The 25,779-nt window shown below is 40.2% G+C and overlaps 6 protein-coding genes across 13 annotated transcripts; 4 read left to right on the top strand and 2 right to left on the bottom strand.

Annotated features, from left to right (window-relative positions):
- Nucleotides 1–423: 423 nt before the first annotated feature.
- On the top strand, nucleotides 424–4,435 carry LOC115628222 (translocation protein SEC63 homolog). The gene is made up of 5 exons (XM_030524217.1): nucleotides 424–867; nucleotides 1,665–2,374; nucleotides 2,442–2,961; nucleotides 3,035–3,763; nucleotides 3,821–4,435. Exons 1-5 carry the CDS (start codon nucleotides 744–746, stop codon nucleotides 3,997–3,999), a joined length of 2,262 nt encoding a protein of 753 aa, XP_030380077.1. The 5' UTR covers nucleotides 424–743; the 3' UTR covers nucleotides 4,000–4,435.
- Nucleotides 4,436–4,693: 258 nt separating this feature from the next.
- On the bottom strand, nucleotides 4,694–10,173 carry LOC115628223 (SH3 domain-binding glutamic acid-rich protein homolog). 5 transcript variants are annotated; one of them, XM_030524221.1, is made up of 4 exons: nucleotides 9,174–9,222; nucleotides 7,947–8,381; nucleotides 6,957–7,052; nucleotides 4,694–5,047 (listed from the first exon to the last, which is right to left on the bottom strand). In XM_030524221.1, the coding sequence occupies exons 1-4, from the start codon at nucleotides 9,201–9,203 to the stop codon at nucleotides 4,910–4,912; spliced, it is 699 nt and encodes a 232-aa protein (XP_030380081.1). In that variant the 5' UTR covers nucleotides 9,204–9,222; the 3' UTR covers nucleotides 4,694–4,909. The 5 variants fall into 5 exon arrangements, with proteins under 5 accessions (XP_030380081.1, XP_030380080.1, XP_030380079.1 ...); XM_030524220.1 differs by lacking the exon at nucleotides 9,174–9,222 and adding an exon at nucleotides 9,795–10,173 and having other exon boundaries at nucleotides 4,697–5,044; XM_030524219.1 differs by lacking the exon at nucleotides 9,174–9,222 and adding an exon at nucleotides 9,795–10,173 and having other exon boundaries at nucleotides 4,697–5,047.
- Nucleotides 10,174–10,332: 159 nt separating this feature from the next.
- LOC115628252 (akirin) lies at nucleotides 10,333–13,015 on the top strand. 3 transcript variants are annotated; one of them, XM_030524268.1, is made up of 5 exons: nucleotides 10,333–10,599; nucleotides 11,584–11,918; nucleotides 11,986–12,188; nucleotides 12,260–12,416; nucleotides 12,483–13,015. In XM_030524268.1, the coding sequence occupies exons 2-5, from the start codon at nucleotides 11,684–11,686 to the stop codon at nucleotides 12,491–12,493; spliced, it is 606 nt and encodes a 201-aa protein (XP_030380128.1). In that variant the 5' UTR covers nucleotides 10,333–10,599; nucleotides 11,584–11,683; the 3' UTR covers nucleotides 12,494–13,015. The 3 variants fall into 3 exon arrangements, with proteins under 3 accessions (XP_030380128.1, XP_030380130.1, XP_030380129.1); XM_030524270.1 differs by having other exon boundaries at nucleotides 10,337–10,599; nucleotides 11,989–12,188; XM_030524269.1 differs by lacking the exon at nucleotides 10,333–10,599 and adding an exon at nucleotides 10,776–11,045.
- An 863-nt stretch (nucleotides 13,016–13,878) lies between these two features.
- Nucleotides 13,879–17,449, top strand: LOC115628268 (sphingomyelin synthase-related 1). Its single transcript, XM_030524288.1, has 5 exons — nucleotides 13,879–14,741; nucleotides 15,442–15,787; nucleotides 16,357–16,514; nucleotides 16,579–16,745; nucleotides 16,809–17,449. The coding sequence occupies exons 1-5, from the start codon at nucleotides 14,114–14,116 to the stop codon at nucleotides 17,325–17,327; spliced, it is 1,818 nt and encodes a 605-aa protein (XP_030380148.1). The 5' UTR covers nucleotides 13,879–14,113; the 3' UTR covers nucleotides 17,328–17,449.
- Nucleotides 17,450–18,527: 1,078 nt separating this feature from the next.
- LOC115628265 (uncharacterized AAA domain-containing protein C16E9.10c) lies at nucleotides 18,528–22,002 on the top strand. 2 transcript variants are annotated; one of them, XM_030524284.1, is made up of 7 exons: nucleotides 18,528–18,668; nucleotides 18,835–18,958; nucleotides 19,015–19,425; nucleotides 19,485–19,822; nucleotides 19,886–21,424; nucleotides 21,496–21,720; nucleotides 21,791–22,002. In XM_030524284.1, the coding sequence occupies exons 1-7, from the start codon at nucleotides 18,612–18,614 to the stop codon at nucleotides 21,860–21,862; spliced, it is 2,766 nt and encodes a 921-aa protein (XP_030380144.1). In that variant the 5' UTR covers nucleotides 18,528–18,611; the 3' UTR covers nucleotides 21,863–22,002. The 2 variants fall into 2 exon arrangements, with proteins under 2 accessions (XP_030380144.1, XP_030380145.1); XM_030524285.1 differs by lacking the exon at nucleotides 18,528–18,668 and having other exon boundaries at nucleotides 18,882–18,958; nucleotides 19,035–19,425.
- A 105-nt stretch (nucleotides 22,003–22,107) lies between these two features.
- On the bottom strand, nucleotides 22,108–24,466 carry LOC115628414 (carboxypeptidase B). The gene is made up of 3 exons (XM_030524501.1): nucleotides 23,790–24,466; nucleotides 22,920–23,179; nucleotides 22,108–22,858 (listed from the first exon to the last, which is right to left on the bottom strand). The coding sequence occupies exons 1-3, from the start codon at nucleotides 24,354–24,356 to the stop codon at nucleotides 22,108–22,110; spliced, it is 1,578 nt and encodes a 525-aa protein (XP_030380361.1). The 5' UTR covers nucleotides 24,357–24,466.
- Between the last annotated feature and the right edge of the window lie 1,313 nt (nucleotides 24,467–25,779).

Below are 25,779 nucleotides of genomic sequence, written 5' to 3' on the forward strand. Positions count from 1 at the left end.
CGCTTTGCAAAATTGGCATAAAGCATGAGAAAACATTTCAAATTACGTTACATTTTTTAATTGGTGAGTGGTTGAACACTTTCTTTTCAAGAGCCCAGTTTACATTCAGTTAAATTAAATAAATCATAGTTATAAGATGAATAATAATCAAAAGCAAATACTATAACATAAAAACAAAACACAGCATATGAATTTTAATAAAGTTAAAAGCTAGGATAATTCTATAGTTTACAAAAATTGATATACGAATAGTAATGTGGTATATACCTGTACACAGTCTGCGGTAAGTTTTTGAATAAGTTATTGTACCACAATAACTTTGCAACGGTATTGAGATGGTATTAAATGATCGAATATGGTCAGCCCACACGAGAGAACCCCGACTTGTAGTTATCGATAAGCGATAAATGGAAACTCGACGTGTCATTTGGGGACGGTGTAAATAATTTTTTTAAACGCGGCGTAAAATTCCTCTAATTGGCACTGGGACTGCTAGCCACAAAAATCGTGCGTTCTTTAATTAAATAAATGTTCACAACCCAAGCATTTGTTTAAAAGCGCGCGCCTCACACACTGCCAGCGTGCAAAACCATCAGCTGGGCAACTGCACCGCGGCCCCAAGAGCTGCGCCGCTGTCGCTGTCGCCGCCTCCACTACGAAAAAAGACTACACCAAAGGAACACAGACATCGTGCTATCAATAAACAGTGTAAATAATTACGGGCTGCACCGGCAACAGCTTCAATGGCGGGTCAAAAGTTTCAATATGATGAAAGCGGCGGAACGTTTTACTATTTTGTGTTATCGTTCTTAGCGTTAATCTTAATACCAACAACAATTTATTATTGGCCACGTAAAAAGAAAGAAGGTTAGTTGGTACTACTGATTAATATTAGCCTCCGATAGCGAGTGCCATTGTGTGTGTAAGCGTGTAATTTTCCTATTAGCATACAGTTTCCCAGCCGCCGCCGCAGTATCGCTGCTGTGGCAAATAGACACGTTCCAATAATTTATTCTAACAATGTCGCTCGACGGCTCACCAATGTCTTCGTATTGGTGAAAGCTGCATAAGCAACTATAGTAATAGCAACAACAACCTCAGCTCAGTTGGCAATTGGGACAGACTTATATATATGTATATATACACACACACAGACACGCCTTAGCGCTCGCGCTCTCCACGCACTTGTTGAGATCTCGCCCCTCATTTGTGCTCCATTTAGAAGAATGCACAAGTTGTTTGGCAATTAACGAATATAAGCTTCTTTTTATATTTTTTACCTCATAAGGTAAAGTGTAGAATTTTTTGTAATTATTCGTTCTCGGTAACTAAAATAAAAACTTAACACATTTTGGACTTTCTATTATACCTGTTTAAAATATATATATACAAGTATATATTTTATAATAGATAGGTTTCCAATTTTATTTAACATATAGTAGATAGTGGCATTTATTGTTTTATTTCTGCTATAAAACAGTTTTTGATAGATGACTTTGAAGGAAGTCAAAAACTAATTCTGTTTTCAATTAAAGAAATAAGTTTACCAGTTTTAGCTAATTTCATATAACACTCTTAGAACTTTGTTAACTTTTCTTATTTTTATTTATTATATAAAAAAATGAACGTGATACGGTAATTAAAGATTGAAATATTTCTTGCAGATCCATCGAAACTGAAAGAAGAATGCCAATGTGGCGATTGTATAAAAAAGAAATTGATATTGGCCTATGCCGAGCCATATCGAGCAGTCAAATCTGTGGCCATAAAATTGACCATTGTGTTGGGCTGGGCGCTGCTCTTGTTCCTCACCTACCGCGTCTCCCAATTCGACTATGAAATGGCCAGCTTTGATCCCTTCGAGATATTGAATGTTCCACCTACAGCTACACAGGCCGAGATTAAGAAGGCCTACTACAAGCTGTCTAAAGTACTGCATCCCGACAAGGAGACTGGTGACGAGAAGTCGTTTATGATGCTGAGCAAGGCTTACCAGGCACTCACAGATGACGTGGCCAAAGAGAATTATGAGAAATATGGAAATCCAGATGGGCCTGGTGCCATGTCCTTTGGCATTGCGTTACCCTCGTGGATTGTAGAGAAGGAGAACTCTGTTTGGGTGCTAGGTCTTTACGGCTTGGTGTTCATGGTGGCTCTGCCATCCGTTGTGGGCGTTTGGTGGTACCGCTCCATTCGCTTTAGTGGCGACAAAGTCCTGTTGGACACAACTCAAATGTATTTCTATTTCATACACAAAACGCCGCACATGCTGCTTAAGCGTGCGTTAATGGTGCTAGCCGCAAGTTTAGAATTCGACAAGCGGCACAACTCACAGGTCGTCGAACGGCAGTCAGACAACGATGAAGTGCCGGCGGTGAGTGCGATAATGTTATGCTCCCTAGACTGCTCCTTAAACATTCAAAACTGGCCTCTGTTTTCAGCTCATACGGCAGCTTCCTAATTTAAATGAAAAATGCAAGGAGCATCCGCTTTGTCGCATGTATTCTCTCAAAGCACGCGCAATTCTGCACGCCCATCTCTCACGCATTCCACTCAACCCAGAAACACTTGAACGGGATCGCCAGTTCATTGTGAAGAAGTGTCCATATTTGGTTCAGGAAATGGTCTCATGCGTACATCAGCTGGTAATGATGGCCTATGCGCGACGAGTGCCACGTCTTCCCAGCATCGAGACCATTGAAAATTGCATGAAAATGTCACCTATGATCATACAGGGTCTGTGGGAGTTCAAGTCGCCGCTGCTGCAACTGCCACATCTTACCGAAGACCATTTGTACTTTATGAACAAGAAACGGCATGTCAAGAATTTGCAGCAATTTGCGCAGCTCAAGCCTGAGGAGAGTCGAACTCTGCTCAAGAACCTCACAGAATTTGAATACGAGAACGTGATGAAAGTGCTGGGGAAAATGCCCTTGATTGACTTCTCCATTCGGTGTGAAGGTAATATCATATAACTATCTTTATATTTGGGAATATACTTTACTACCTACAATTTTTGTTGCTCTCCAACCAGTGATTGACGACGAGAACACAAATGTGGTCACTGCCGGTGCCATAGTCACTGTAACAGTGACTTTGGAACGTAAGGACATGAAAACGCTTTTCGGCGACACAAAGGTTCCGGAAAAACAGGGCATCAAGGACGATACTAATGAAGAGGCTGCTGTAGTCGATGAAGAGGAAGCAGCTGCCGTATCTGTAAAGAAAGCATCCGCCTGGGCAAAGCCCCGCAAGGGCGGTAAGGGCAAGGGTGGTAAGAAGCCCGCAAACAATCAAAAGAAGAAAGTGCAACCGAATGCTAAGACAGTCGCCGCTGCAGCTTCCACCTCGGCAGCTACAGGCGAGGATCAGTCGACCAATCTCAACGCAGAATCTGTTGCTGCCGAACATAGTGATGTAGACTCGGCCGCCGGATCGGACAGCGAGGATGAGGAAAAGCAAAATAAAAATAATTCATCACTGGACGATGACGACGACGAAGAGTGGGAGCGTCTGCAGGAAAAGTTAAATAAACGCGAAAGGCTCGAAGGCAAGTCACGTATGTCGCATTCGGTGCACTGTCCATACTTCCCGGAGGAGAAACAGGAATACTGGTGGACCTACATATGCGACCGGAAGTCACGCACACTACTCACGGCGCCCTATCACGTAACAAATCTGGTCGAGAAAGAAGAAATTCAGTTGAAATTTACGGCGCCCCGTTGGCCGGGTCTTTACACCTTTACGGTTTGCCTGCGATCAGGTGAGTACTAACAATATCGACTCCTATTTGTTTGCAAAACCCAAATTTCCTTGTTAGATTCCTATCTGGGAATGGACCAGCAACAGGAGCTTAAATTAGACGTACAAAAGGCTCCTGCACCCCCAACAGATCATCCACAATGGGATCTCAGCGAATCAGAACCGGAGAACAATGATCAGCAGGAAAATTTGAGTGACTACACTACGGACACCTCCGACGAAGAGGACAGCGATTAGAAACCACCACCCAAGCAACCAACCATTACCATTTACAGCAGCAATGACAAATGACTTGAATAAGAAATGGTACGAGTGTACCTCGTAACTACGTCCTTGAGACGTCCCAACGTGTAGGCATAGGCCTCCAACTGCTCCATAGCGCCACCCGTGCGAGTGTGAATGTCCACTTTTGGCAAAAAACAAGAACTTTTGTTTTCCTTTTTATTAGTAAATCATTTAGTAAATCACTTAGTAGCGAAAGTTTTCCAACTTGGTGAAGACATTTTGCATTTTTACTAGTTTTATAAAACAAAAAATTAATATATAAAGCCCGGGCTAGCGCGTAAATAAATAATAACTTCATTTTACTGTGTACTGTACTACAAATAATGTACTATATATTGTATATTTAATTAATTTGGATACAAAATAAAAGAGTGTGAAAAAAATACAATAAGCTTTTTATCGACATCTGTGGTCAATAGTTAGAAAGTAAGTAAAGTTATAGTCGCATGCACACGACTTCTGGATACCCTGTACCTGCAGCTGGAAGCCAACATGAGACTCTACATAATCATATTTTGTGCATATAGTTTTATATGATTTTTATAATAAAAATAATATTCGGACTAGCAGCTTCTAAGCGATGTTGTAAGCCCATTTAATAACAGTTTTTTTTTAATAAAATTAACTTTTGAGATAGCTTGCTAGTATAAGAAGCTAGTTTGGTGCTTTTAAGATGAAAGGTTTTAAATCTTTTGATGATCAGAAGCTTAAACGGACCTGCAATTCAAGTCGATTTGTTTGTTAAGTATATTTTGATAACGCTATTGTACCATTTTAAGCTTTGGGAATACAGGGTAATAATATAGGTTCTTCATAACGAAAGAAATTGAGAACTTTCGGAGATCCTTAGAGGGAACGCTGTCTACTGCGCTGACGCGTCGCGTTCGCTTCCCAGCAGTAGCGCAGATTCCGATAGCTCCGAACTATTGTTTTTTGATTTGTGGCCACTGCCCGTTGGAGCTGCAGTCGTTGTGCTCGATAAGGTCGCTGCTGTAAGCTGCTGTTCAAAGGAAAATATTATAACATTATTGATGTCGCATTTAGTTTATATTTTTTATTTATAACTCGCCACCCGTTTTCTTTATTAGTGTTTAAAGTTGTGCATATTTACAAAAAATGTTGAAATATTTGCTATAGTATATGTATGTGTGCGTGTGTGCATGTGGATGGTCTACAATGCTTTGCATTTTGTGTGGGTGTCGTGCATCATGACAGAAAGGGTAGTTTAAAGCTATTATTCTTCTTCCTCTTCTTCTTCAGATGTTTCAGCTTCACTAGATTGCTCATCTTCTACTTTGGATTTTTCATTAGTATTCTTTTCTTCGGATTCGACGCTCTCCACACCGGTATTGGACTCTTCTTTCTTGTCAGCATTGTCATCATTGGAGACTGTTTCTTTCGTTTCGTCTTCAGTCACATTGGATTTATCATCAGCTGCCGTTTCCTCGGGTTCTACATTCTCCCCACTTTCTTCTTTTGACTCATCTGCTGTTTCTTTTGTTTCATCTTCAGGCACATTGGATTTCTCATTAGCTGTTGTCTTCTCGGGTTCTACATTCTCCACAGTTTCTTTTGACTCTTCTTTATGGTTGGAGCCATCATCGTTTGAAGATGTTTCATCTTCTTTGGCATTCGATTTCTCATTATCAATATTTTCCTCAGATTCGCCATCTTCCACAAGGGCTGTGTCGTCTTCTTTTTTCTCAGCCTCGTCAGTGTTCGAAGATGTTTCATTGTTCGATTCCTTTGTTTCATCTTCAGTGTTTTGCACTTCCGGAGTAGATTCTTCATCAGTCTGATCATCTTTGTTTTCTGATTTTTTTGATTCTTCATCGCTTTTGTCGATCTTTTCGACATCAGATGATCCTTCCTTTTCTTCTGTACCCGCATGAGTAGTGAAAACTAAGATTATTTCCTACATACTCTCTTTCCATATTACCTGACTTTTCTGCACTCTCTTCCTTGGTCTCTTCAGTACCTTCAGTTTCAGTCTAATGTACAGGCAATTGGGGTTTGGTGTGGGATACCGTGTAAATATGTATGCACAGATGTATTAAAGGGTATTTGTAAAGTGTAAATTTTTTAACAATGAGCTCACATGCCTGGTTAGCTGCCTTTAGCATCTATGGATCTACTATTAAAACTGATCATACATGCATCAGATCTACAAATTCCATAATTATCACTGAACAGTGCGAAAACGTTGTATGTTAGCTCTTCTAGAGCAGCAACTAAACTAATGTTATTTGACCATTCTTAAATGATGTGATGTAGTGACTTATACCTTTTCCTCAGTACTCTCGTCGTTCTTTTCACCTTCCACATCTGTTGTTTCCTTATCTTCAACATCATCTTCGTTTTTCTTTAAAATGCAACAAATCAATTGTTCAGTACATTCTGTATATGTATTGTGTAAGTCAATTACTAAAAAACAATTAGTAGCTTTTGCTAAGGCATCTATTATATGAGCGTTTAGTTTAATTCAAGTAACAGCTTTGAAAAAGCAACGTAAATTTTAAATATTTAGGGGCTGTTTGCAACATCTACAAGACAAAGGTTATTTTCTTCCTCTAAAATCATTAGAATAGGAGCCTATACCTTTTCTTCACTACTCTCATCCTTTGTATCGCCTTTGATATCTGCTTCCTTATTTTCACTAGTATCCTTGTCATCTTCATCGTTATTCTTTTGAATTTTATAAATGGAATTTTTGATTTGGTTGTTGCAGGGATTGGGTGTAGGAAAGCGTGTAAATATACATATAGAAACATATATAATTTTGAAAGTATGTGTTTTCAATATTTAATATTGGTTGCCATGCATAAATGTGCCCAGCAGGCACTCTGTAGAGCTTTTTCTCATCTCTGGTTTTGCTTGATCATGCATAAGTTAAACTAATAAGCGATTACCTTTTCCTCGCTGTTTTCATCCTTCTTTTCATTGCCTTCGGTTTCTGTCGTTTCCTTATTCTCACTTGTAGCCTCGCCATTTTCATCGTCTTTTTTCTTTGAAATATTTTACACACATATCAAATGTTAATTTCTAATACTTGTATCTTTTCTAGCCAAGCTTAACATGAGCTGTTAACTCACGCACTGATCTACTGTGAGATCGTTTTAGTGATGTTGTTGTTGTTGTGTTTAGTTGTGTTAAAAAAAAACGAGCATTATTGTTGATTATATAGTTTTCATTTTTAGTAAATACAAATATATTTTCTTCTTTATTCTCATATGCAGCGCATTTTTATGTTTTCGCATTAACATAACAGCTGCATTTACAAGTATGTTCAGCATTTACACTCTCATTCAAGTTAATGAAACCTAAACTTAAACGATCTTAAACCAAGTAAACTGGTGCTGGTGTCGTCGGTGTTAAAAAAACGTTGTTCATTTCATTGGAATTAATACAATAATAAAAATAATGATTAAGCATAGGTGTAAATTGTTAATGATAATAAATATTTCAAATAATTATTTTGATTAAAATTGTCTTTTTTTTCAGTGAGTATTGTGATGTTACACAATTGCTCACTTAAATTAGTATGTATGGTTGTAAGTAGCTTAGCTTAAGAACCGCAGTCATTGTGATGCACATCAATTGTTTTATAAATTAAACATAAAATAGTAAAGAAGCGCGCTTGTGATAGAGAGACAAGAGTGTGAGTTCAAAAGCTGCTAGATTATTCTGTTAGGTGTTGCTGTTAACAATATTGTGAACTGTACTGCTACTGTAACTGTTGTTGACATTTCTTGTTATAGTATTGGTGTTTTTCAATTGATATTAGTGGATAAATTGCAGTTGTTGTTATTGTTGCTTCTGCTGATGTTGTTGCTGTGGTTGGTTGCTCTGCTTGCTTCACATAACAGTAGTAATTATTTAGAAAAGTAAAATGTTCAAACCTCTGCCTTATCCGCTTCGCTCGCTTCACCATTGGCATCACCCGAAGCACCATCCGCGGGCTTCTCACCATCTGCCTCCGCATCTGCAGCCTTCTCAGCCTCCTTGGCCTCGCCGTTCTCCTGCTTCAGTTCGATTTGAGCGCTGCTCACTGCTGTGGTATCGGCTGGGGCCAGTTTCAAGAAAACTTCAAGCGTGTCAATCTCATTGGCCATATCGAAGGCATCATAGTCGCCACAGTATTCATCCTCGTTGAATATTTGCGGTGGGAGCGGATGCCTCGGCTCCGGATCACTTACTGTGCCACCGTTGCTCGTCGATTTGTTCTGCATGTGTTCCTTTTCGCTCTCCTTGCCGGGCTCGGCAATGTCAACAATATCATATTGGATGTTCTTGCTATCCAAGATCATCAGCACTCGCTGCTGGCGTTTCTTTACCTAGGAAAGGGGAAATGTAAAAGCAATATAATTACTAAATTGCCGGCAAGCCCCAAAACTTACAAACGCATACAAAACCACACATACTTGTATAGTCAGACACACTGTGGTTGTAATAAATAATACTGTTTTAAGAATCTGTCGGATACTCTATTGGGTTGTGGTCTGATCCCTTAACCATTTACGAACTTCCTTGCTCGTTTAGTTCCATTCAATGTTTAGGGCCATTCCATTACAAGGAAAACACTCCTACATCATTATGACTTAACATATGTACATATGTATGTATGTGTAATTGTTTTGAAGGAATATTTGGGGCACAATATTCGATGACTGTCTAACAAATTTTTATGGCAGAGCAATTTTTTTTTACCGCCACTGTACATACTATGCATTGAGAGAGAGAGAGAGAGACATGATAAAAGCTAATTAAATGTTTGGTTGTGTTCTGAAGACAGTCGTGCCCCGGTCCCATTAAATTTCATTGCTTGTGTGTAATTATCTTGAGATATAGTGCTTGTTATATATTTTCCCTGATTTGAAAGACAGTTTTAGAACTGACACCTCACACGCCGAACAAAAACACACACAACGATAACAACAAAGAAGTTAGGTCGAGTTCCATTCGTATTTCTTAGGTCTTTGTTTCCGAGTTTTTTTATTGTTGCTCTGTACACTGACCGTTATGTTTTTGTTCGAAAATACAACGATTAAGATGAGCACATTTTTATGTATGTATGTAAATATGAATGCAAATAAATGTGTGATTCATACACTCATTTGCACACTCACACAGTAACCCCTACACACAAATGCACACATTTCGAAACTGCGATCAATGAATTCTTTGACGCTTTAACACAACACAGCTAATAAATATGCTTAAATGGATAGAGTGTATTTGTTTGAGGTTGTTGCGCTGCTTCTTGCCACCACCACCACCATGCATACATACAGAAACACACATACACTTGTAAAATGCCAATCAAAATACCCACTTGCTGTTCCGTTCTGTTGGGGAGCCAAGACCAGCGATGACGTTTCGCCTGTTCGAACATACATATGTATGTATGTATGGTTGTTCATACTACATCATCATTTACACACACAAGCACTCACTCAAGCATATTTAAGAGAAATGCACATGCTACATACTATGTACATACATATGTTTGCAAGTGTGTACGTAATTAAATATGCACAGCAAAGTTCCATAGGCGTCCGCCATTCCCCCCACTTCCACCCATAAACAACTGACCATTCTTTTGTATCTCTATTCTTCATTATCTGCGGCCTGAACGAGTCAAAAACATTCCAATAACATGACACTGATACCCGCTGCTCGAATAATCTCTTTAATACGCTGTTCAGCTGCCCCGCCCACGATCTTTTTGATGTTGATGATGTTCTTACCTCCTTGTTTCCAGACAGGTTACTGACGTATACTTTCAATACCATTTTCGCAATTAAAAAATATTGGTTGTGGCAGCGTTTTGCAAAATAAAAGATACTACTAGCACGGCTACTTTCACGTCGACTAAGAAATATTTTTAGATCTTTATTTTTTCTATGCCTTTGCTCTTGGCCCCTACCGCACTGATACGTAATATTTAGTATTTATATGCACGCACTGGGCAAGATACTGCTGCACTTGATAAAACGGCGAGAACGCGTAAAAAATTGCTGGTGTAAAAACCGTAAAAAGAATGGATGTTAATAAGTGCACTTATTCGGTGCCAACCGCTTTTATTGCCTACTTTGTCGTTGCGTTGTCGTTGTCCAAGCCGTCTGCCAGGGATCCGCAAATCTTACACTTATCGATACCGATTGCTTCGATGCGTAAAATGGCGGCCGATTTGTGAACTCAACATGCACCGATAGTGACGCTTCTGTACAACGTTGCTAAAACGGCCATCACAAGACTGCCTCTCTGTTCACGACATCGTCACGCACGCATCGGTCGTCCATTTTTCGTAAGCGAGACATTTTCAATTTAATATTAAAGGAAATCACGAACAATTCTCCGTAGTGCATTTCAGTGGCCTTTGAAATATATGTACTCCAATACTGCTCAAATATAAGCAATATAATTTTACAAATGAACATACGGTCTATGTGCAAGTCAACTATAAGTAATAAAAAGTAAATAAAAAAAGGAGGTGCACTAGTGCGGACACTGCTAACAAAAAACCATTGCGGCGCAAACATATTCAATCACGTAAGTGCAGCGGTGAGAAAATTAGTGTACTAATTAGTTTTCTGCTATATTTTCCATCGTGGCTTGCTGATAATGATATGCGCCTCGACCATTTTTAAAATTTGATGAAATCAAAATTCCAACTCACAAGCTGCAAGTGTGTGCGTATACTGCCGTAAAAAAGGCATGAGTGTGAGCGAGATGACCACATAACCATAAGCTAAAGTCAATTTGTTGTCTTTCGAACAGACTTCTGCTCTGCCTCCGCATCGTATGTGGTTGTCACGCACGTACAGAAAAGTGCTAATCATTAATTATAAAAAAGGTGAAAAATATCAACGGAAAGACGGTTTAATAGTGCATATTAAAACACATAAATACGACGTATACTTTATACGGCTCGGTGCAGCTTTGGGTAAAAATTGCCAGCATTAAGATACCAATATGTGCTTGTGTGAACGCCTGCGGTGCGTATAAGTGTGAAAACAGCTGGTACAGCTGCTGCTTCTTGTGCCTTTTATGTATGTGTATGGTTGCGTGTGCTAGTTGAAGGATATACGCAGTTGTCCTGCAATAGTAGTGGTGTGGTGGTTGTTTTGGCATTGGGTTACATTACTCTGTTTGTGCATGCATTGCTATGCATGTGTGGTTGACTCTGCCTCCGATATAGTAGTGGTGGTAGTTGTATTGTCAGCTTGAGGCCAAGCCAGCACTCCCTTTAATTGCGCATCGCGACTGCTCTTCTTCGTTTTCTTCTTGGAAGCGTTTCGCCCTTTTCCCACGACAGGCTCAGCAGGCAGACGGCAGCTGTGAGGCCCTAAATCGGTGCACCATTCTTTAGAGTTGTGTGGCAGAACGTGTGTGTGTCAGTCAAGTGAATCCTGTTTTCCTTAAAACCAGTTTTCATTTTCATTGTGTGTGGGGTAGTCAGGAAAGTGCGTCGTGACTGTATAGCAAGGTGTCTGCCCTCATCAAGACTAATTAATCGTCTCTTCTCAATTACAGCCAAAGCTTCCAGTAACTGTGGCAATAATCACAAATCAATTCAACTAGGATATACCCATATATACATATAAATATATTAGGTACATAATTAATCATTGCTATGGCCTGTGCTACACTTAAACGCGCCTTGGACTGGGAGTCTCTGAACCAGCGACCAAATAAACGTCGCCGTTGCAATCCCTTTGGGCAATCGGGTAGCACCGGCTCCTCCCCATCCCGGAACGGCAACACTGATGGCGCCGCTAGCGCTCCACACACTCCTAGCAGTCGGTTCCCAAAAGACAGCAGTGAACCCAGTCCTTTTTCCGAGGCTTCACTTGTCAAGATGTCGCCAGGTGAGCTTATGAACCTAATTTGTGACCATTATTTCTGAAGCATCATCATTATATATTATCCAACAAGCAGACAAAATGACGATCAGCTTGTGCAATGAAATCAAGAGACTGCACAAACGCAAACAGCTGCCCATCACATCGGCCGCACTGGAACGTATGCAAGACTCGGAATCCAGTGGCTCCGAAATGGGGCCTGAAAGTCCTCACCGACCGGACAGCCCACCTAATCTGATGCGTAATCCAGAGAAGGCTTTATTCACATTCAAGCAGGTAAGTTGCCAAAATGTTAGAAATTGCTATTTCGGAAAAAGATGAGTAATTGCTTTCATGATCCTTGGCAGGTACAACTTATATGTGAAGGAATGATGAAAGAACGCGAAGATCAACTGCGCGAAAGGTACGAGTCGGTTCTGACCAACAAATTAGCCGAACAATATGATGCCTTTGTAAAATTCACATATGATCAGATACAGCGTCGTTATGAGGCTGCGCCTAGCTGTAAGTAACCCTGAATTCTGTAACTTTAATTGCCATAACTAATAACGATTATCCGTAACTTTGTAGATTTGTCATAAGCCAACATGTACGCGTCAGGCTGTGCGAGGCCCCACTCCCTCAATAAAAAGCACTAAGATCTTATGTGGCGGCGATATTATGGCCGACATCAACAGCAACATAATAGCCCTCATTTAAACTAAAACAAAAAAAACTACATTGTGTTTAATATATTTTTTGAATTACTAAAGGAGCAGTTATAGTTTACATAAAATTAGACTTGTATGCATAGATATATACATATATATATATTGGTGAAAATCAACAAAGGGAGAATACTTTAACGGCTTGCGCAAAAAAGCAACAACAATCTTGTTACATTTACGTTTTTCATATAACAAAAATTCTAAATAAAAATGACAAATATGTATCTGTATAGATAAAATAGGAATGCATATAGCGGTGCACAAGCAGGCTATATACAACAAATGCTGGAAAAGGTGCTGCCGTTCTCTGCGCTGGACGTGCAACACATCATACACAATTCAAAGAAACCTCAACAGTAGCTTCGTATATAAATATTAATAAACAAAAATAAGAAAGAAAAAAGAAATAGGAAAGCAGACAAATTGGTAGTTACATATATGTAAGATACCTAGCATAAGATATCATGTAAACGTATTGAAACTAAATGCATACATACACACATATGTATATTGTTTTGCGAAAAGCAACTGAAAATGATGAACCAAGAGCGACAAAAATAATGAAAAACGAACTAACTACTCATGAAATATTTTTTCATAGTTTATTTTTGCATATTAATTTTAACAAGTGCAAACACAAAGAGTGAAAAACGGAATAATTTATGTTTACAGTTATGCAAAGCTTTTGATTTTCTTTATAAGAGAAAATATCGTCTGTTAATTGTTTCTTCCTTTGATGTAAATTCTGCAAAGTAATGAAAAACAACTATACAATATGATTATAATTTGCTTTAGAAAAAAATTAAAAATGTAAAACAAAAATGAAATGATGATAGAAAAACGTTATATATTAAGTCTACTTGAACGCTTTCATATATATACGCTTGGCAGAAGAGACGTTTCATGTTCATTATAAATATTTTTCACACTTGATATACAAGGATTATATATTTTTCAATTACCGCGATCACACATACTTTACATTAGTAATTTAAACTTAATATTAGAAAAGAAATGCCATTTTTATATTAAAAATAAAAGAACAATGAAGAATAAAAACAGTGGTAAAATATAAAAAAGCGTACTATTTGTTTTATTGTCATGCATTCTCCGAAGCCCGACGTACAATACGCGCCATTGTTTATCGATAGATGATGTTATCGTACAATCTAGAGTTGGCAGCCTAGCCATTGACTAACAGCTGTTTGGCTGCGGTCCCACTCTCTTTCAAGCTCGCACGCTCATTCCGTTGAACACACTGCAACTTAGTAGTCGCTGAAATTTACAGAGTTTAGCTAAATTAAACGTTTTAACAACAAATGTTGGAGGCGCAGTAAATGAAACGTGAAATAATGCGCTGCAGTGACACAATGCAGCTGCATGCACCCGCTTGAAATGTTGCACTTAATTTAGAAAAAAGAACAGAAGTAGGAAATTTTTGTTTTCTTTTTGATAATCACGAAAAAAAAATTGTACAAAAAAGAAAGCTTTAAAATGTGCGACGGTGAAATTTCGGAGCTAGTGACTCAGCAAGCAGTTCAAAGTGACGAAACGCAGACCGCTCAATTAGATGAGTCCGACAACGAGCCACAAAGTCAAGCGAAAACGCACCGCAATTCAAAATTGGATGCACCAGTGCCGGTGCCCGTTTCCCATATCGAATACCATAATGTGAATAAATGGGTGGTAGAAGACGTAGTTAATTGGGCCAGCAATGTGGAGCATACTTCGCCTACGCTTATAAGCTGCCTGCGCTTGGAAGCTATCGATGGTGAAGTGCTACTGGCCCTCAGTGAGGATGATGTGCGTGATCTACGCTATAGATTGGGGTACAATTTGGGCTTTGGTGAGCTGAAGAAGTTCTGGCTGGCTGTCTCGAAACTGAAGTCAAAAATTAATATCACACCGGATGCTACTTGTCCCCTGGTCCTGGGGATAGCGCAGGCGGGCTATACAAATTCCACCAACATGTTTGTGCCGCTTACATTGACTGCGCCACCCGCTTCTACGTGCCCATGTCCGCCGGATTGTCCCAGTTATGTGAGCGACTGTGCTGAATATATACGACGCCTTTCAAACAATTCTATAGCACCGGAATATTTTAAAACGGCAATTAGTTTAGGTGAGCGAAACAATTACCAAGGTTAAATAGGGCGGACTGCTTGCCATTTTGTATTGAATAATGTAATCGTGCATAAATATGTAGGGAATACTCGGATTGATAAGACAACCCCAAAATATTGTTTGCTGTTTTCTTATCGGTTGTTTTTTTTTTCTTTTTTTTTTAAAGCAAAATTCTTTGTATCACCCACACAATATAGATAGCTGATTAAGGCCGTTATCGCCGAAAAAAAAACAAACAAACAAAAAAATACAAATCTAAGAGTGGATATCAAAGTTCAATATTATGCATGCGTCACAGACTCATTAAAAATGTAGTTAGAATTTTATTGCGTCAAGCTACTGTTATTTATATTTATGTTTTGAGGGCTATATGTAAATGATTCGCCGTGCCACTCACTAACCCTCGTGCGCATTACATACAAAGAAACATACATATATGTACATATATAATATGTACATATATCTATTATATGTATGTATGTACATATGCATGTTTGTACTTTGTGCGTTAGTGTTGTAATTTTGCGTGCATCAATTTTCAATTGTTTACACACATGTCTTGTATGGCAGCTTGCTTTAAGCAAAAAAAATGTGTTTTGGCTATACATCGGATATCAGATTAAAGCTCTCCCTTCAGCCCCGCTATATGCTATCCGCCAACAATTACAGCTGAGTATTAAATTATTGTCAATTTTCAGGCTACTCATTCGTTGTCACCTGGATAACGTCGTTCGTCATGGTAATCGTTCATGAACGTGTCCCCGATATGAAACGCTATCCACCGCTGCCTGACATATTCCTCGACAATGTCCCGCACATACCATGGGCTTTTAACATGTGCGAAATCACCGGCTCGCTTCTTTTCACCATTTGGCTTATGGTTCTCATATTCCATAAATATCGGATGGTATTGCTGCGTCGTTTCTTTGCCTTGGCGGGCACGGTTTTCCTATTGCGATGTGTGACAATGCTGATTACTTCGTTAAGCGTGCCGGGCACGCATTTACAGTGCAATCAGAAGGATTTCGCCATCGATGATCCCAAGTGAGTTCCAATCGGAATTACTAAAGCTAATAATTTCCATATACTCCATTCAGACAAGATGTTTCATTAATTTTGGGTGAAGTGTGATATGCTTAGAAACACCAGTCTTTAAAAAGTATATAGATTATGTATATCCTCTTAACACTTTCAAAACAATGGCCACCCATTTTTATTTATACAAAGTAATTATTTTCTAGAGCTGTCTCCTTTTCTGTTTAAAAATGTCTCTCAAACAGGAATTTAAGCTTATCAGCATCTACGTTTATATTACATCATTTATTCTTTTTGATTAATTAATCAATGTAATTAATTTATTTCTATATCAATTAAAAATTCATAAATCGAGTCATACCAAGCTAAAGAAATTCTTTCTAAGGGTCTCAATTAAATTTCACGATCAGTTCCGAAACACAGATTTTAAAACATATTGTCTGTTCAAATTGTAATACTTTAACTATAAAGTGAATCAAACTTGATAGTTAAGGCCTATCTTACAAGCAAAAGTAGTTAGGGCCTTTCAATTTGGCTATCGTTATTTTACTGATAAAATTGTTATCATTGTTTTGCAGTGTGGACATGGTGGGTGCCTTATGGATTAGAATGACGCGCGCCTACAAAATCTGGAGCGGTCTGGGCATGTCTATTCAGGGCGTTCGCACCTGTGGCGATTATATGTTTAGTGGACACACTGTGGCGTTGACTTTGCTGAACTTTTTCATCACAGAATGTGCGTAACTTCATTTCCAAATGAATTTGTTTTTTTTTTAATAGCATCGACACATTCATTGCAGACACTCCACGCAATTTGTACTTTTTGCACACGCTCACTTGGCTGCTGAATATGTTTGGCATTTTCTTTATACTGGCGGCACATGAGCATTATTCAATCGATGTGTTTGTGGCCTTCTACATAACATCTCGCCTGTTCCTTTACTATCACACGCTCGCTAATAATAGGGTAAGTATATGCAAACGAAATCCTTAGACTATTCATTGGTATTATTTATTTTTTTTGTTTCAGGCGCTAATGCAAAGCGATTCGACCCGCACGCGCATTTGGTTTCCAATGTTTAGCTACTTCGAGAGCTCTGTCGAGGGCATTGTTCCCAATGAGTTCGACACGCCTGGTACACTGCTCGATGCGCTGCTTTATCAAATTGTTAAGGCGAAAGATTCAGTTTTCGAGATGGCGCATCGCTATTGGCTAGACGCTCCTATTACCACAAAGTCCTCCATTCAAATGTTTGCCTCAGACACGAATCTATGCACCCACACCCATGCGGTCGCCTCGAATTTCTTCAGCCCACACCAGTCCATGGTGAGCGGCATAGGAACCAACAGTGGCCACGTTTCCAACAACACGGCGACGCCTACTCTAAGCTTTGCACCACATGCACGTCGTGGTTCCGCATCGCAGGCCCAGCGTCGCACGATCCAGGAGTCTAATGCCACCACTGCCAATGCCGTAGTTAATGCACAACCCAAAGACGCTGCCATTAAAGCGCATTCCTCGCCAGTGGCGGAAAAGAAGTTACTTTGATTCATAGCGGCGTTGGCGGAAGAAGCGCTTCCAATCCAACAGCGACTGCATCTAACACTCATTTTGTTTAATAGCGTCGTTCTCTTTAAAACTAAAAAGAAAAAACCGACTGATATATTTTATTTCGAATTTTATTTAAATTCCTTTTCCTATTGCCTATTACCTATTACCCCTACCTCTCTATGTTAGACCTTTAACCAATCACTCGTAGTGCCTTCCGGGCTTGTTCCCATTCACATATACACGAAAGCTTGCTTTAATTTACACTGATTGCTTATATATTACTCTGAATTGATGCAGCTGCGAATTGGTTGCTACAAAGCTCATTCATAACCTCATTCCGTTTCGAGCAATTTGTATTTATTCTTACTTTTATTGAAGACTTTATGCATATGGTGTATTTATAAGTATACACAACATTTTTATTTAAGTTATATAGTTTATAGACGTTTAAGGAAGGTTTTGTTCAACGCACAAAACGCAAATAAATCAAAAAATGAGAAATCGAAATATACATACATATTTATGTAAAAATACGTTGATTAATGTCATTTAAAATCAAACTAGACAAACTGAAAGTCGCCGAAAATATAATCAAAGCTCTACTATTTAATGACATTTTGGAATTCCTGTAAGTTCAATTATATGTATGTACTACGCAAATAAAATATAACGCCGAAAGAAATTAAACTATTCTCCGAATATACAAATGTACGTACATACATATGTATTTATATACGTTGCTTGCTAAATGGGATCTAGCCGAGGGCATGTTGAAATCATTTCCTGAACTGACAGTTGCAATATTCCAGAATTAATCTACGATAGAGCATCTGTGAAAGATATATTAAATTAATTAAATATATTAATTTTTGGCTTAGGGTCTGTGGTTGATTTAACTTCGCAGAGGAGCTTCAAAAAATAAATAAAAAACATTACAAATCTAAGACTCGTTGCCAAGAAACGTCAACATGGAACCATAGTTTAGTGCAGGTTAGTTGGAACAGATGGATTTAATACACTCAATCGGGAACGGGAAAGTAATATTCTGAGATTTAAATTGGCGCGCATTTTTTCTGCTTGCCTGCAATATTTTGCACATCGAATCAGGCAGCAGCACGACAACACTGCTTTGCGCATTTCGCAATTTCACAGCACTGTACGAAAACGTGCAGCCAACTTCATTGCATGTAAAGGCGTCGGCGTCGATTGTCGCGGTAAATTGGTACAGTGAAATATTCTCGTATGGGTTATAGTTTTATTCATATTTGATTCATTCAGAATATGAAGAAAGTCAAACCGCTGCTACACGACCATCATTTAATCAACCGTGTCAAGCAGGTAAATATAGTATACTAACGTGGCTGTAACCGGCGGGCGGGACAGCAGCACCAACTGCATTTGCAGGCAATACTCAGAAAAAACAATATAGAAAAAAATAGTAGGAAAACAAGGTTAAGTGCGACTCTCGGTCCACATTTGACTCCTGTTCAATTTTGTCTTGCAGTATCTTGAAGAGCATGTTGATGAAACCTACTTGGATATTAAATTAATGACCAGAGAGTTGATGCGCAAATATCCAGAATATTATCGTCGTAAATTTGTTCCATTTCGTCAACTTGTACAACAAGGTAGGCAGCGATGCAAAACTTTTTTATTCCATTACTTAATTATCATGCCATATCAGCATTTGAAATTGTTTCGCAGAGCTACGGAGTAAATAAGCCTACTACATCGGACGAGGATTCGCTCTCAGAGGACGACGAAACACCTAGCAACAACATAATGAGTAACATGATGAACAGTCTGTATGCTCAAAGGACACCCTTCTCAAATCCAAAGCCTTCGTCTGAGCCTATTGACATATCTAGCGGTGACGAGGACGATGACGCTTCACCTAAAAGCACATCGAATGGTGCCTCGGCTGGTGGGGAAAATTCCAGTTCAAATACGCTGAAGCGCTTATTGGATTCGCCCCCACATTCGGGTGTGAAAAAATCAAAAATGGCTGCAAATCAAGGCATGTCCCAATCACCACGTAAAGAAAATATCGGAAGCACTCCCACCTCTGTTCCCGCAGCAACGAACACAAAGAAAAGTGAGTTAATCGTCACAAACCATTAAGCTCTAAATAATGAGAATATTCTTTGTATACAGACAAGGTGCCTGGCAACAACAACAGGTTCGACATCAGGGATTGTGCTCGGAACAAGAGGCACGAGATTCCACAAGCGTATAATATGCGAGAATATAATGATCGGATGCCAATGCGCTCGGTACGTAAATACAAAAAGGAACTGGAGGTGCTTCAAATGAGCGAAAGTTTCCGCGATATAGGCGGAATGGATAGTACACTAAAAGAACTTTGCGAGATGCTCATACACATAAAATCGCCCGAATTCTATTTCCAACTGGGTCTGTTGCCCTCACGCGGTCTACTGCTACATGGACCACCAGGTTGCGGTAAAACATTTTTGGCACGTGCCGTAGCCGGGGTAAGTCAGTCAGATGTATGATTGTAAGATGGCTACATTAATTCATTACGCTAATTTGAACAGCAACTTAAACTGCCGCTGCTTGAGGTGCCTGCTACTGAGCTAATTGCGGGAATATCCGGCGAGTCTGAAGAACGCATACGCGATGTTTTCGATCAGGCTGTTGATAATTCCCCATGCGTGCTCTTTATCGATGAGATTGATGCTATTGGCGGCAATCGTCAGTGGGCTTCTAAGGACATGGAACGTCGGATTGTCTCACAGTTAATTAGCAGCCTGGATAATTTGAAGACGACCGAATTCGGACAGTCGGTTTTGGTGATTGCAGCCACCACGCGCCCTGATAATCTTGATCCAGGACTGCGTCGCATTGGACGTTTTGATCATGAGATCGCCATACACATACCAACACGTAAAGAGCGTCGCGAGATTTTGCGTATACAATGTGAGGGTTTGACGATTGACTCAAAATTCAACTATGATAAGGTTGCCGAATTGACACCCGGCTACGTGGGCGCTGATCTCTTGGCCTTGGTCTCTCGTGCTGCTGCCATTGCCGTCAAACGAAGGTCTATGAAAAAGTTTCGGGAGTTACATGCTGCCAACGAGCAGAATATGACGACAGTCACTCTTGACGACGATGAGAATGAGAGTGTAGCGGGCAAAGAGGCAACTGAGGCCACTGATAAGCCGTCGAGTGCAGACAAGACCGAGGAAAAAACGATTGAAAAGGTGGAGGTTGAAGCCGCTGGTGATAAGTCTGATGCCGACCAACCTGCTAAAGAAAAAACTGGCAAAGAGACAATAATGGAGGTCGACCCGCAGGTCGAAGAGAAGTCCACAGCTCAACAGTCTAGGCAGAAACAACTTCCGGAAGATGAATTCTATGAGCCAACACTAGTCGAATTGACAAACTTCTTAGATAATCCACCAGAGGAATTTTCTGATCCAAATTTCTGCTTGACTCTCGAAGATTTTATTGACGCTATTAAGGTCTTGCAGCCGTCAGCGAAACGTGAGGGTTTCATAACCGTGCCGGATATCACATGGGATGATATTGGTTCTTTGCAAGACATCCGCGATGAGTTGAAGCTCGCGGTGCTTGCTCCTGTCAAGTTTCCAGAGAAATTGGCTCAGCTGGGGCTCACAGCCCCATCGGGCGTGCTTCTGTGTGGTCCGCCTGGTTGCGGCAAAACATTACTGGCCAAGGCTATTGCCAACGAGGCAGGTATTAATTTTATATCAGTCAAGGGTCCGGAATTGATGAATATGTATGTGGGCGAAAGTGAACGTGCTGTGCGAGCTTGCTTCCAACGTGCCCGTAATTCAGCACCTTGTGTCATATTTTTTGACGAGTTCGATTCACTGTGCCCCAAGCGTTCTGATAACGGTTCTGGTAGCTCGGGCACTCGTATTGTCAATCAGTTGCTTACTGAGATGGATGGCGTGGAGGATCGTAAGGGTGTTTACATTCTTGCAGCTACAAATCGTCCGGATATAATTGATCCGGCTATTTTACGTCCGGGTCGTTTAGATACCATACTTTATGTGGGCTTGCCGAAGAAGGAAGAACGCGTTGAGATACTAAAAGCCACTACAAAGGTAGATATTTTGCTAAATGATACCTTATTCAATCATTACTCTTACCGATATTGTAATCAATTTATGTACAGAATGGCAAGCGTCCCTTATTGGCAGACGATGTCGATCTAAACATAATAGCAGCCCGAACGGAAGGCTATACTGGTGCCGATTTGGCTGGCTTAGTGAAACAGGCATCCATGTTTGCGCTGCGACAATCCTTGAGCGAGCCCGATGCTCAATTGGATAGCCTGTGCGTGCGGAATCACCATTTTGAAGAGGCTCTGAAACAGCTACGTCCTTCGGTTAACGAGCAGGTAAGAAAAACTTAAATGTTTTCTGTCTCAAGAGCTCTTTTAACATTTCTTTTCGTATTCGTTCTTATAGGATCGCAAAGAGTATGAAAGACTGCGTGTGAAATTTGCTGCTCCGCGCGCGCCTTCCTTTGAGGCCAAATGAGTTACATTCGCTAATATCCCACACCGTTGAACTCGTTACTAGTTGTTTTATCATCTAGAATAACCACCTTAAATTTAAAATCACATAAGAAGGCGAATTAAATACCCAAAGCGAGAGCATTTTGGGACCAACCCCCAAAATAGATTGAGTACGTATTTATTTTAAACACGCCATATACAAAAGCAGCTAGAAGAACACACCAAGACTCCACATTAACATCCATAACACAATTTCCTTCGGCACCTTTAGAAAAACAAGCCTAGCGGCAGGTTGGATTTTAGTGATGGTGGAAAATAAGGCATTGTCTTGGGTCTGCCCGTAAAGACCGGTCCATCCCCGCAGCCACCTTTGGAGCGCAATGCAGCTGGTGGTGAGGCTGTGAGCGCTCGTTTGATTAGAGGAGCTCCCATTTTGCTGGAGCGCTTAGCAAGCATATTGCCACGCCTCTGAATCTCCAGTATATTCTCGTGGGCATAACGCTTGATTCGCTTTTTCCCTTTCTTTGGAGTAGTCTTTTTCTTCGCCGTACTAGTCTCGTCCTTGGCCTCTATGGATTGGGTAGCGGAATCTATTTTTGTTTCGTGTTTGCTTTGCATGCTTGGTGTATCCTCACCACCCGACTTACGCAGACGAGGCGCCGGCGGGGGTGGAATAGGAGGCAGCGGCATCTTCGGTTCCAGTTCACGCTTGATGATTAAGCGCAGATCGTAAGCACGTTTGCACATCTCTCGTATACCGAACCAGCTTTCGTGACCTATCTGGCTGACCATCTCAACGGGAGGTTGGAAGCCCAGATCGCGCGACGGTAGCTCCATTACAAGAGCCATAGGCGCTCTAAGCACACCATAGACATAATCTACAATGGAGCCAGCTATGGTTCGTTTATTGAGGCAAGAAATGCTGCCAGTACGATACTCCCGTCCGTTGTACGACTTGATGGCAGTTCTACCGGAGTTGGCCAGCGAGTGCAGGTCGCGCCAATAGTGCGTAGATTCTCTGTGGGCATCAGGAAACCTTTAAGTCTGCATGTTTTGTATTAGGGGCAGAGAGTACACACCTGGAATAGCCCCATGGATACATAATGGATTGGCCGTAGGAATGTAGCGACAGGAAGAACAACAAATTCGGCTCAACTCGATCCAGAATATTACGCATCGCACGCGTTTCGGGCTCAGAGAAAGGTCTCTCCCCCTTGTACGTATTACGATTTATTTTCGACGGTCCGGAGTCCCAGAAGATATCGTAATTGCGATTACAGTCGGTGCCTACGAATTTTGTTTGTTTGTGAGGTCTTCGATTTTTGCGCCAGTTGCGATTCTAAAGGCGAAATCATTATAAATAATAAATGAAATACCGTCTATCCAAAATAACTTCAATAAATAAAATAAACTTGTATAGCCCAGAAATGTTTCCAAAACTCACGACAGACGGTCAAAGACACTTATGTATGTATCTATTCATATTTATTTCTCGTTATGGGATCAGGTATTTGTTCTGCCTTTTACATATATTTGCACAAAGCTTATATACAATTATTACCTTTCGGGTGGAAATATAAATATATATAAATATATAAAAAATGGAATTATTAAAAAAAATTGAATGAATTAATTAAATTAAATTAGTTAAATTGACCTGCCTAGTGCTCAGGGGAACCTGGATACCAAGTTTGGTCACTCTAGCTCTTGTACCTTCTGAGATCCTTGCGCTCATACAGACGGACGGACAGACGGACATGGCTATATCGACTCGGCTTGTCCCCCTGATCAAGAATATATATACTTTGTGGGGTCTGCCACGCCTCCTTCTCCCTGTTACATACATTCGCCCAAAACTAGTATAGCCTTTCACTCTTTGGGTACAGGCTATAAAAATACTATGTTCCACATCTATTCTTAAATGTTATATATTGTATATTGATGCTTACCTTGGTACGCGAGTACTCATAGCCATCGGGATTGACGACCGGCACTACGAAGAAGCGTAGCTTGCGCAGCACTTCAATGTTGCGGGTATAACGCTCTGCTAGTTGATAGATGCAGTTTAGGGCCGTTGTTATGGTGATCCATTCCCGTGCGTGCGTTCCCGCCTCAATGAAAACAATGTTGCGGCCCTGATCGGACAGGTTGATAAGCGGTCCCTTAGAGGGACCATCGCCTGGCTGGAAGGGTCGCTCCAACGCTGGTGCCGATTTCATACGGAGCTGTGGTGGCAGCTCCACATTGTCCGAGTTCATCCAGTTGATCTCGAGAGCGCGCACCTCGCGACGCTCGAAAGATAACCCGAGGGTATAGAGTTTGACAAAGTGTGAGTATCGATTGGCAATATACTCCAAATATTGATTGATTTGACGGTGCTCCATGTATGTGTGCAGGACATCCGGGCGAGGAATTATGAGCTTACGAGGCGGGACTGCCATCGCCATTAGAGTTGCCTTCTGCGCATCTCGAGTCTTGTTCTTGGGATTCGCGCGTTTCGGTTGTAGGGATTGCATGATGCGCGTTAAATAAAAAAATAACAAAAAACAGGAAGATTTTAGCACTTAGAAATTTAGTTTCAAACGTACATATCATATGAGGAAAAAACAAATAAATAAAATTAACTGAAACTAGTCCAATTGACAGTCAAGTCCTGAGAGCAGAGCCACCGCTTGCTGAGCCTTACCTGGAATTCGATTTGCAGTAATTGTTCGACGACGACGATTCCCAGGCGCATAGGTGCGCGTCGCTTGGGCTTGACTTCCATTTTGCGAGCAAATGCCACTGGCACCAAGAGTTTTTATCAACAATGGGCCGCCAGTTGCACAGCTGGAGGGGAAAATTATGAGAAGGGTCGTCCTGGCGTACAAAAAGTGGCACAACATGTCGGGGGCGTGGGCCATTCGCGTGGGCGTTGCGCCTGAAAAAGAGTTCGCATTCGGTAAATGGGACAGCGACAACGTTTAATAAGTTGGGCACCGTAGCATGTAATACGGAATTGGATTTGGAATCCGGACGACTGCCACAAAACGCAAATATGCTAAACGTCAGACAAGTTGGACGGCGTGCTGTCGTTGTCTAGGGTGCGGGGTGTGCCTCTGAGGATGGCGTCCAAAAGCGCATACATCAAGTACTATGCCCTCTACTTAAATAGGCACAGTTCTGATTTGATAAGCCCACAATAATGAATCACAACAAGTATGTACATGCTTCCCCAACGTTGAGTATTCGTTTTTAATCTGTAAAATTAATTTTGAGAAGCAAAAAAACAACCGTCTGGAGTATGTGCCGAAGTGTATGTACTTAAGTGTTTTCTAAATATAGCCCAATCGATATTAATCATAATTATTGATCAAGATGAAGTTATACTTATACAGATCAAGAAGAAATTCTACTCATATGGCGTGTTATAATAATTTTGATATTGATTTTAAAATTTAACTTTAAAAAAAAATAAACTCCCAATTTTCTTTACTTTCTAACTCCCAAGCCATTTTTTTTTTGCATAAGCGTTTGATTTGCCAAATTATTATTATAAAATATATACATATAAAATAAATAAAATATATACATATATATAATTATTAATTTCGTAAAAATCAAAAAAATATCCGATAGCAAAAACATAAAGTGAAATTAATTTAATAAATAACGTAAAGCAAAAGATCCCACCTTTGGTTCACCTTCAAGTAAAGTGCAAAAAACGACAATTTTGTTTCATAATTCCTCATTAAATTGAGCCACAAACAAAAATGTTAAATGCGGAGACCCAGTAAAAAGATGTTATTTAGTTTATCTATGAAACATTATTATCTATTGGAACACAGGTTACTTATAAAGTAAAAATTTATTAAGCCTATTCAATTACAATAATACCGAAACCGGCTCCGGGGTAGAGTAGTTGGTTGCTAGCATTAAAAAACAAATGAATACCAAATT

Source organism: Scaptodrosophila lebanonensis, unplaced genomic scaffold, assembly GCF_003285725.1.
Source record: "Scaptodrosophila lebanonensis strain 11010-0011.00,11010-0021.00 unplaced genomic scaffold, SlebRS2 tig00000113-arrow-arrow-pilon, whole genome shotgun sequence".
Taxonomy (NCBI): Eukaryota; Metazoa; Arthropoda; class Insecta; order Diptera; family Drosophilidae; genus Scaptodrosophila; species Scaptodrosophila lebanonensis.

Bases quoted from the DNA above. Each gene is read 5' to 3' on its own strand.
- LOC115628252 (XM_030524268.1), top strand. From the start codon at position 11,684: ATGGCCTGTGCTACACTTAAACGCGCCTTGGACTGGGAGTCTCTGAAC. The intron at 11,919-11,985 runs GTGAGCTTATGA...TTATCCAACAAG, and splicing joins ACTTGTCAAGATGTCGCCAG to CAGACAAAATGACGATCAGC. The intron at 12,189-12,259 runs GTAAGTTGCCAA...GATCCTTGGCAG, and splicing joins CTTTATTCACATTCAAGCAG to GTACAACTTATATGTGAAGG.
- LOC115628223 (XM_030524219.1), bottom strand. From the start codon at position 9,839: ATGGTATTGAAAGTATACGTCAGTAACCTGTCTGGAAACAAGGAG. The intron at 8,382-9,794 runs GTAAGAACATCA...CCCCTTTCCTAG, and splicing joins ACCTGTCTGGAAACAAGGAG to GTAAAGAAACGCCAGCAGCG. The intron at 7,053-7,946 runs GTTTGAACATTT...AATATTTCAAAG, and splicing joins GCGAAGCGGATAAGGCAGAG to AAAAAAGACGATGAAAATGG.
- LOC115628414 (XM_030524501.1), bottom strand. From the start codon at position 24,356: ATGCAATCCCTACAACCGAAACGCGCGAATCCCAAGAACAAGACTCGA. The intron at 23,180-23,789 runs GTAAGCATCAAT...TTTCGCCTTTAG, and splicing joins ATGAGTACTCGCGTACCAAG to AATCGCAACTGGCGCAAAAA. The intron at 22,859-22,919 runs GTGTGTACTCTC...TGATGCCCACAG, and splicing joins TATCCATGGGGCTATTCCAG to AGAATCTACGCACTATTGGC.
- LOC115628222 (XM_030524217.1), top strand. From the start codon at position 744: ATGGCGGGTCAAAAGTTTCAATATGATGAAAGCGGCGGAACGTTTTAC. The intron at 2,375-2,441 runs GTGAGTGCGATA...CTCTGTTTTCAG, and splicing joins ACAACGATGAAGTGCCGGCG to CTCATACGGCAGCTTCCTAA. The intron at 3,764-3,820 runs GTGAGTACTAAC...TTTCCTTGTTAG, and splicing joins TACGGTTTGCCTGCGATCAG to ATTCCTATCTGGGAATGGAC.
- LOC115628265 (XM_030524284.1), top strand. From the start codon at position 18,612: ATGAAGAAAGTCAAACCGCTGCTACACGACCATCATTTAATCAACCGT. The intron at 18,959-19,014 runs GTAGGCAGCGAT...ATGCCATATCAG, and splicing joins TCGTCAACTTGTACAACAAG to CATTTGAAATTGTTTCGCAG. The intron at 21,721-21,790 runs GTAAGAAAAACT...TCGTTCTTATAG, and splicing joins GTCCTTCGGTTAACGAGCAG to GATCGCAAAGAGTATGAAAG.
- LOC115628268 (XM_030524288.1), top strand. From the start codon at position 14,114: ATGTGCGACGGTGAAATTTCGGAGCTAGTGACTCAGCAAGCAGTTCAA. The intron at 15,788-16,356 runs GTGAGTTCCAAT...ATTGTTTTGCAG, and splicing joins TTCGCCATCGATGATCCCAA to TGTGGACATGGTGGGTGCCT. The intron at 16,515-16,578 runs GTGCGTAACTTC...CATTCATTGCAG, and splicing joins GAACTTTTTCATCACAGAAT to ACACTCCACGCAATTTGTAC.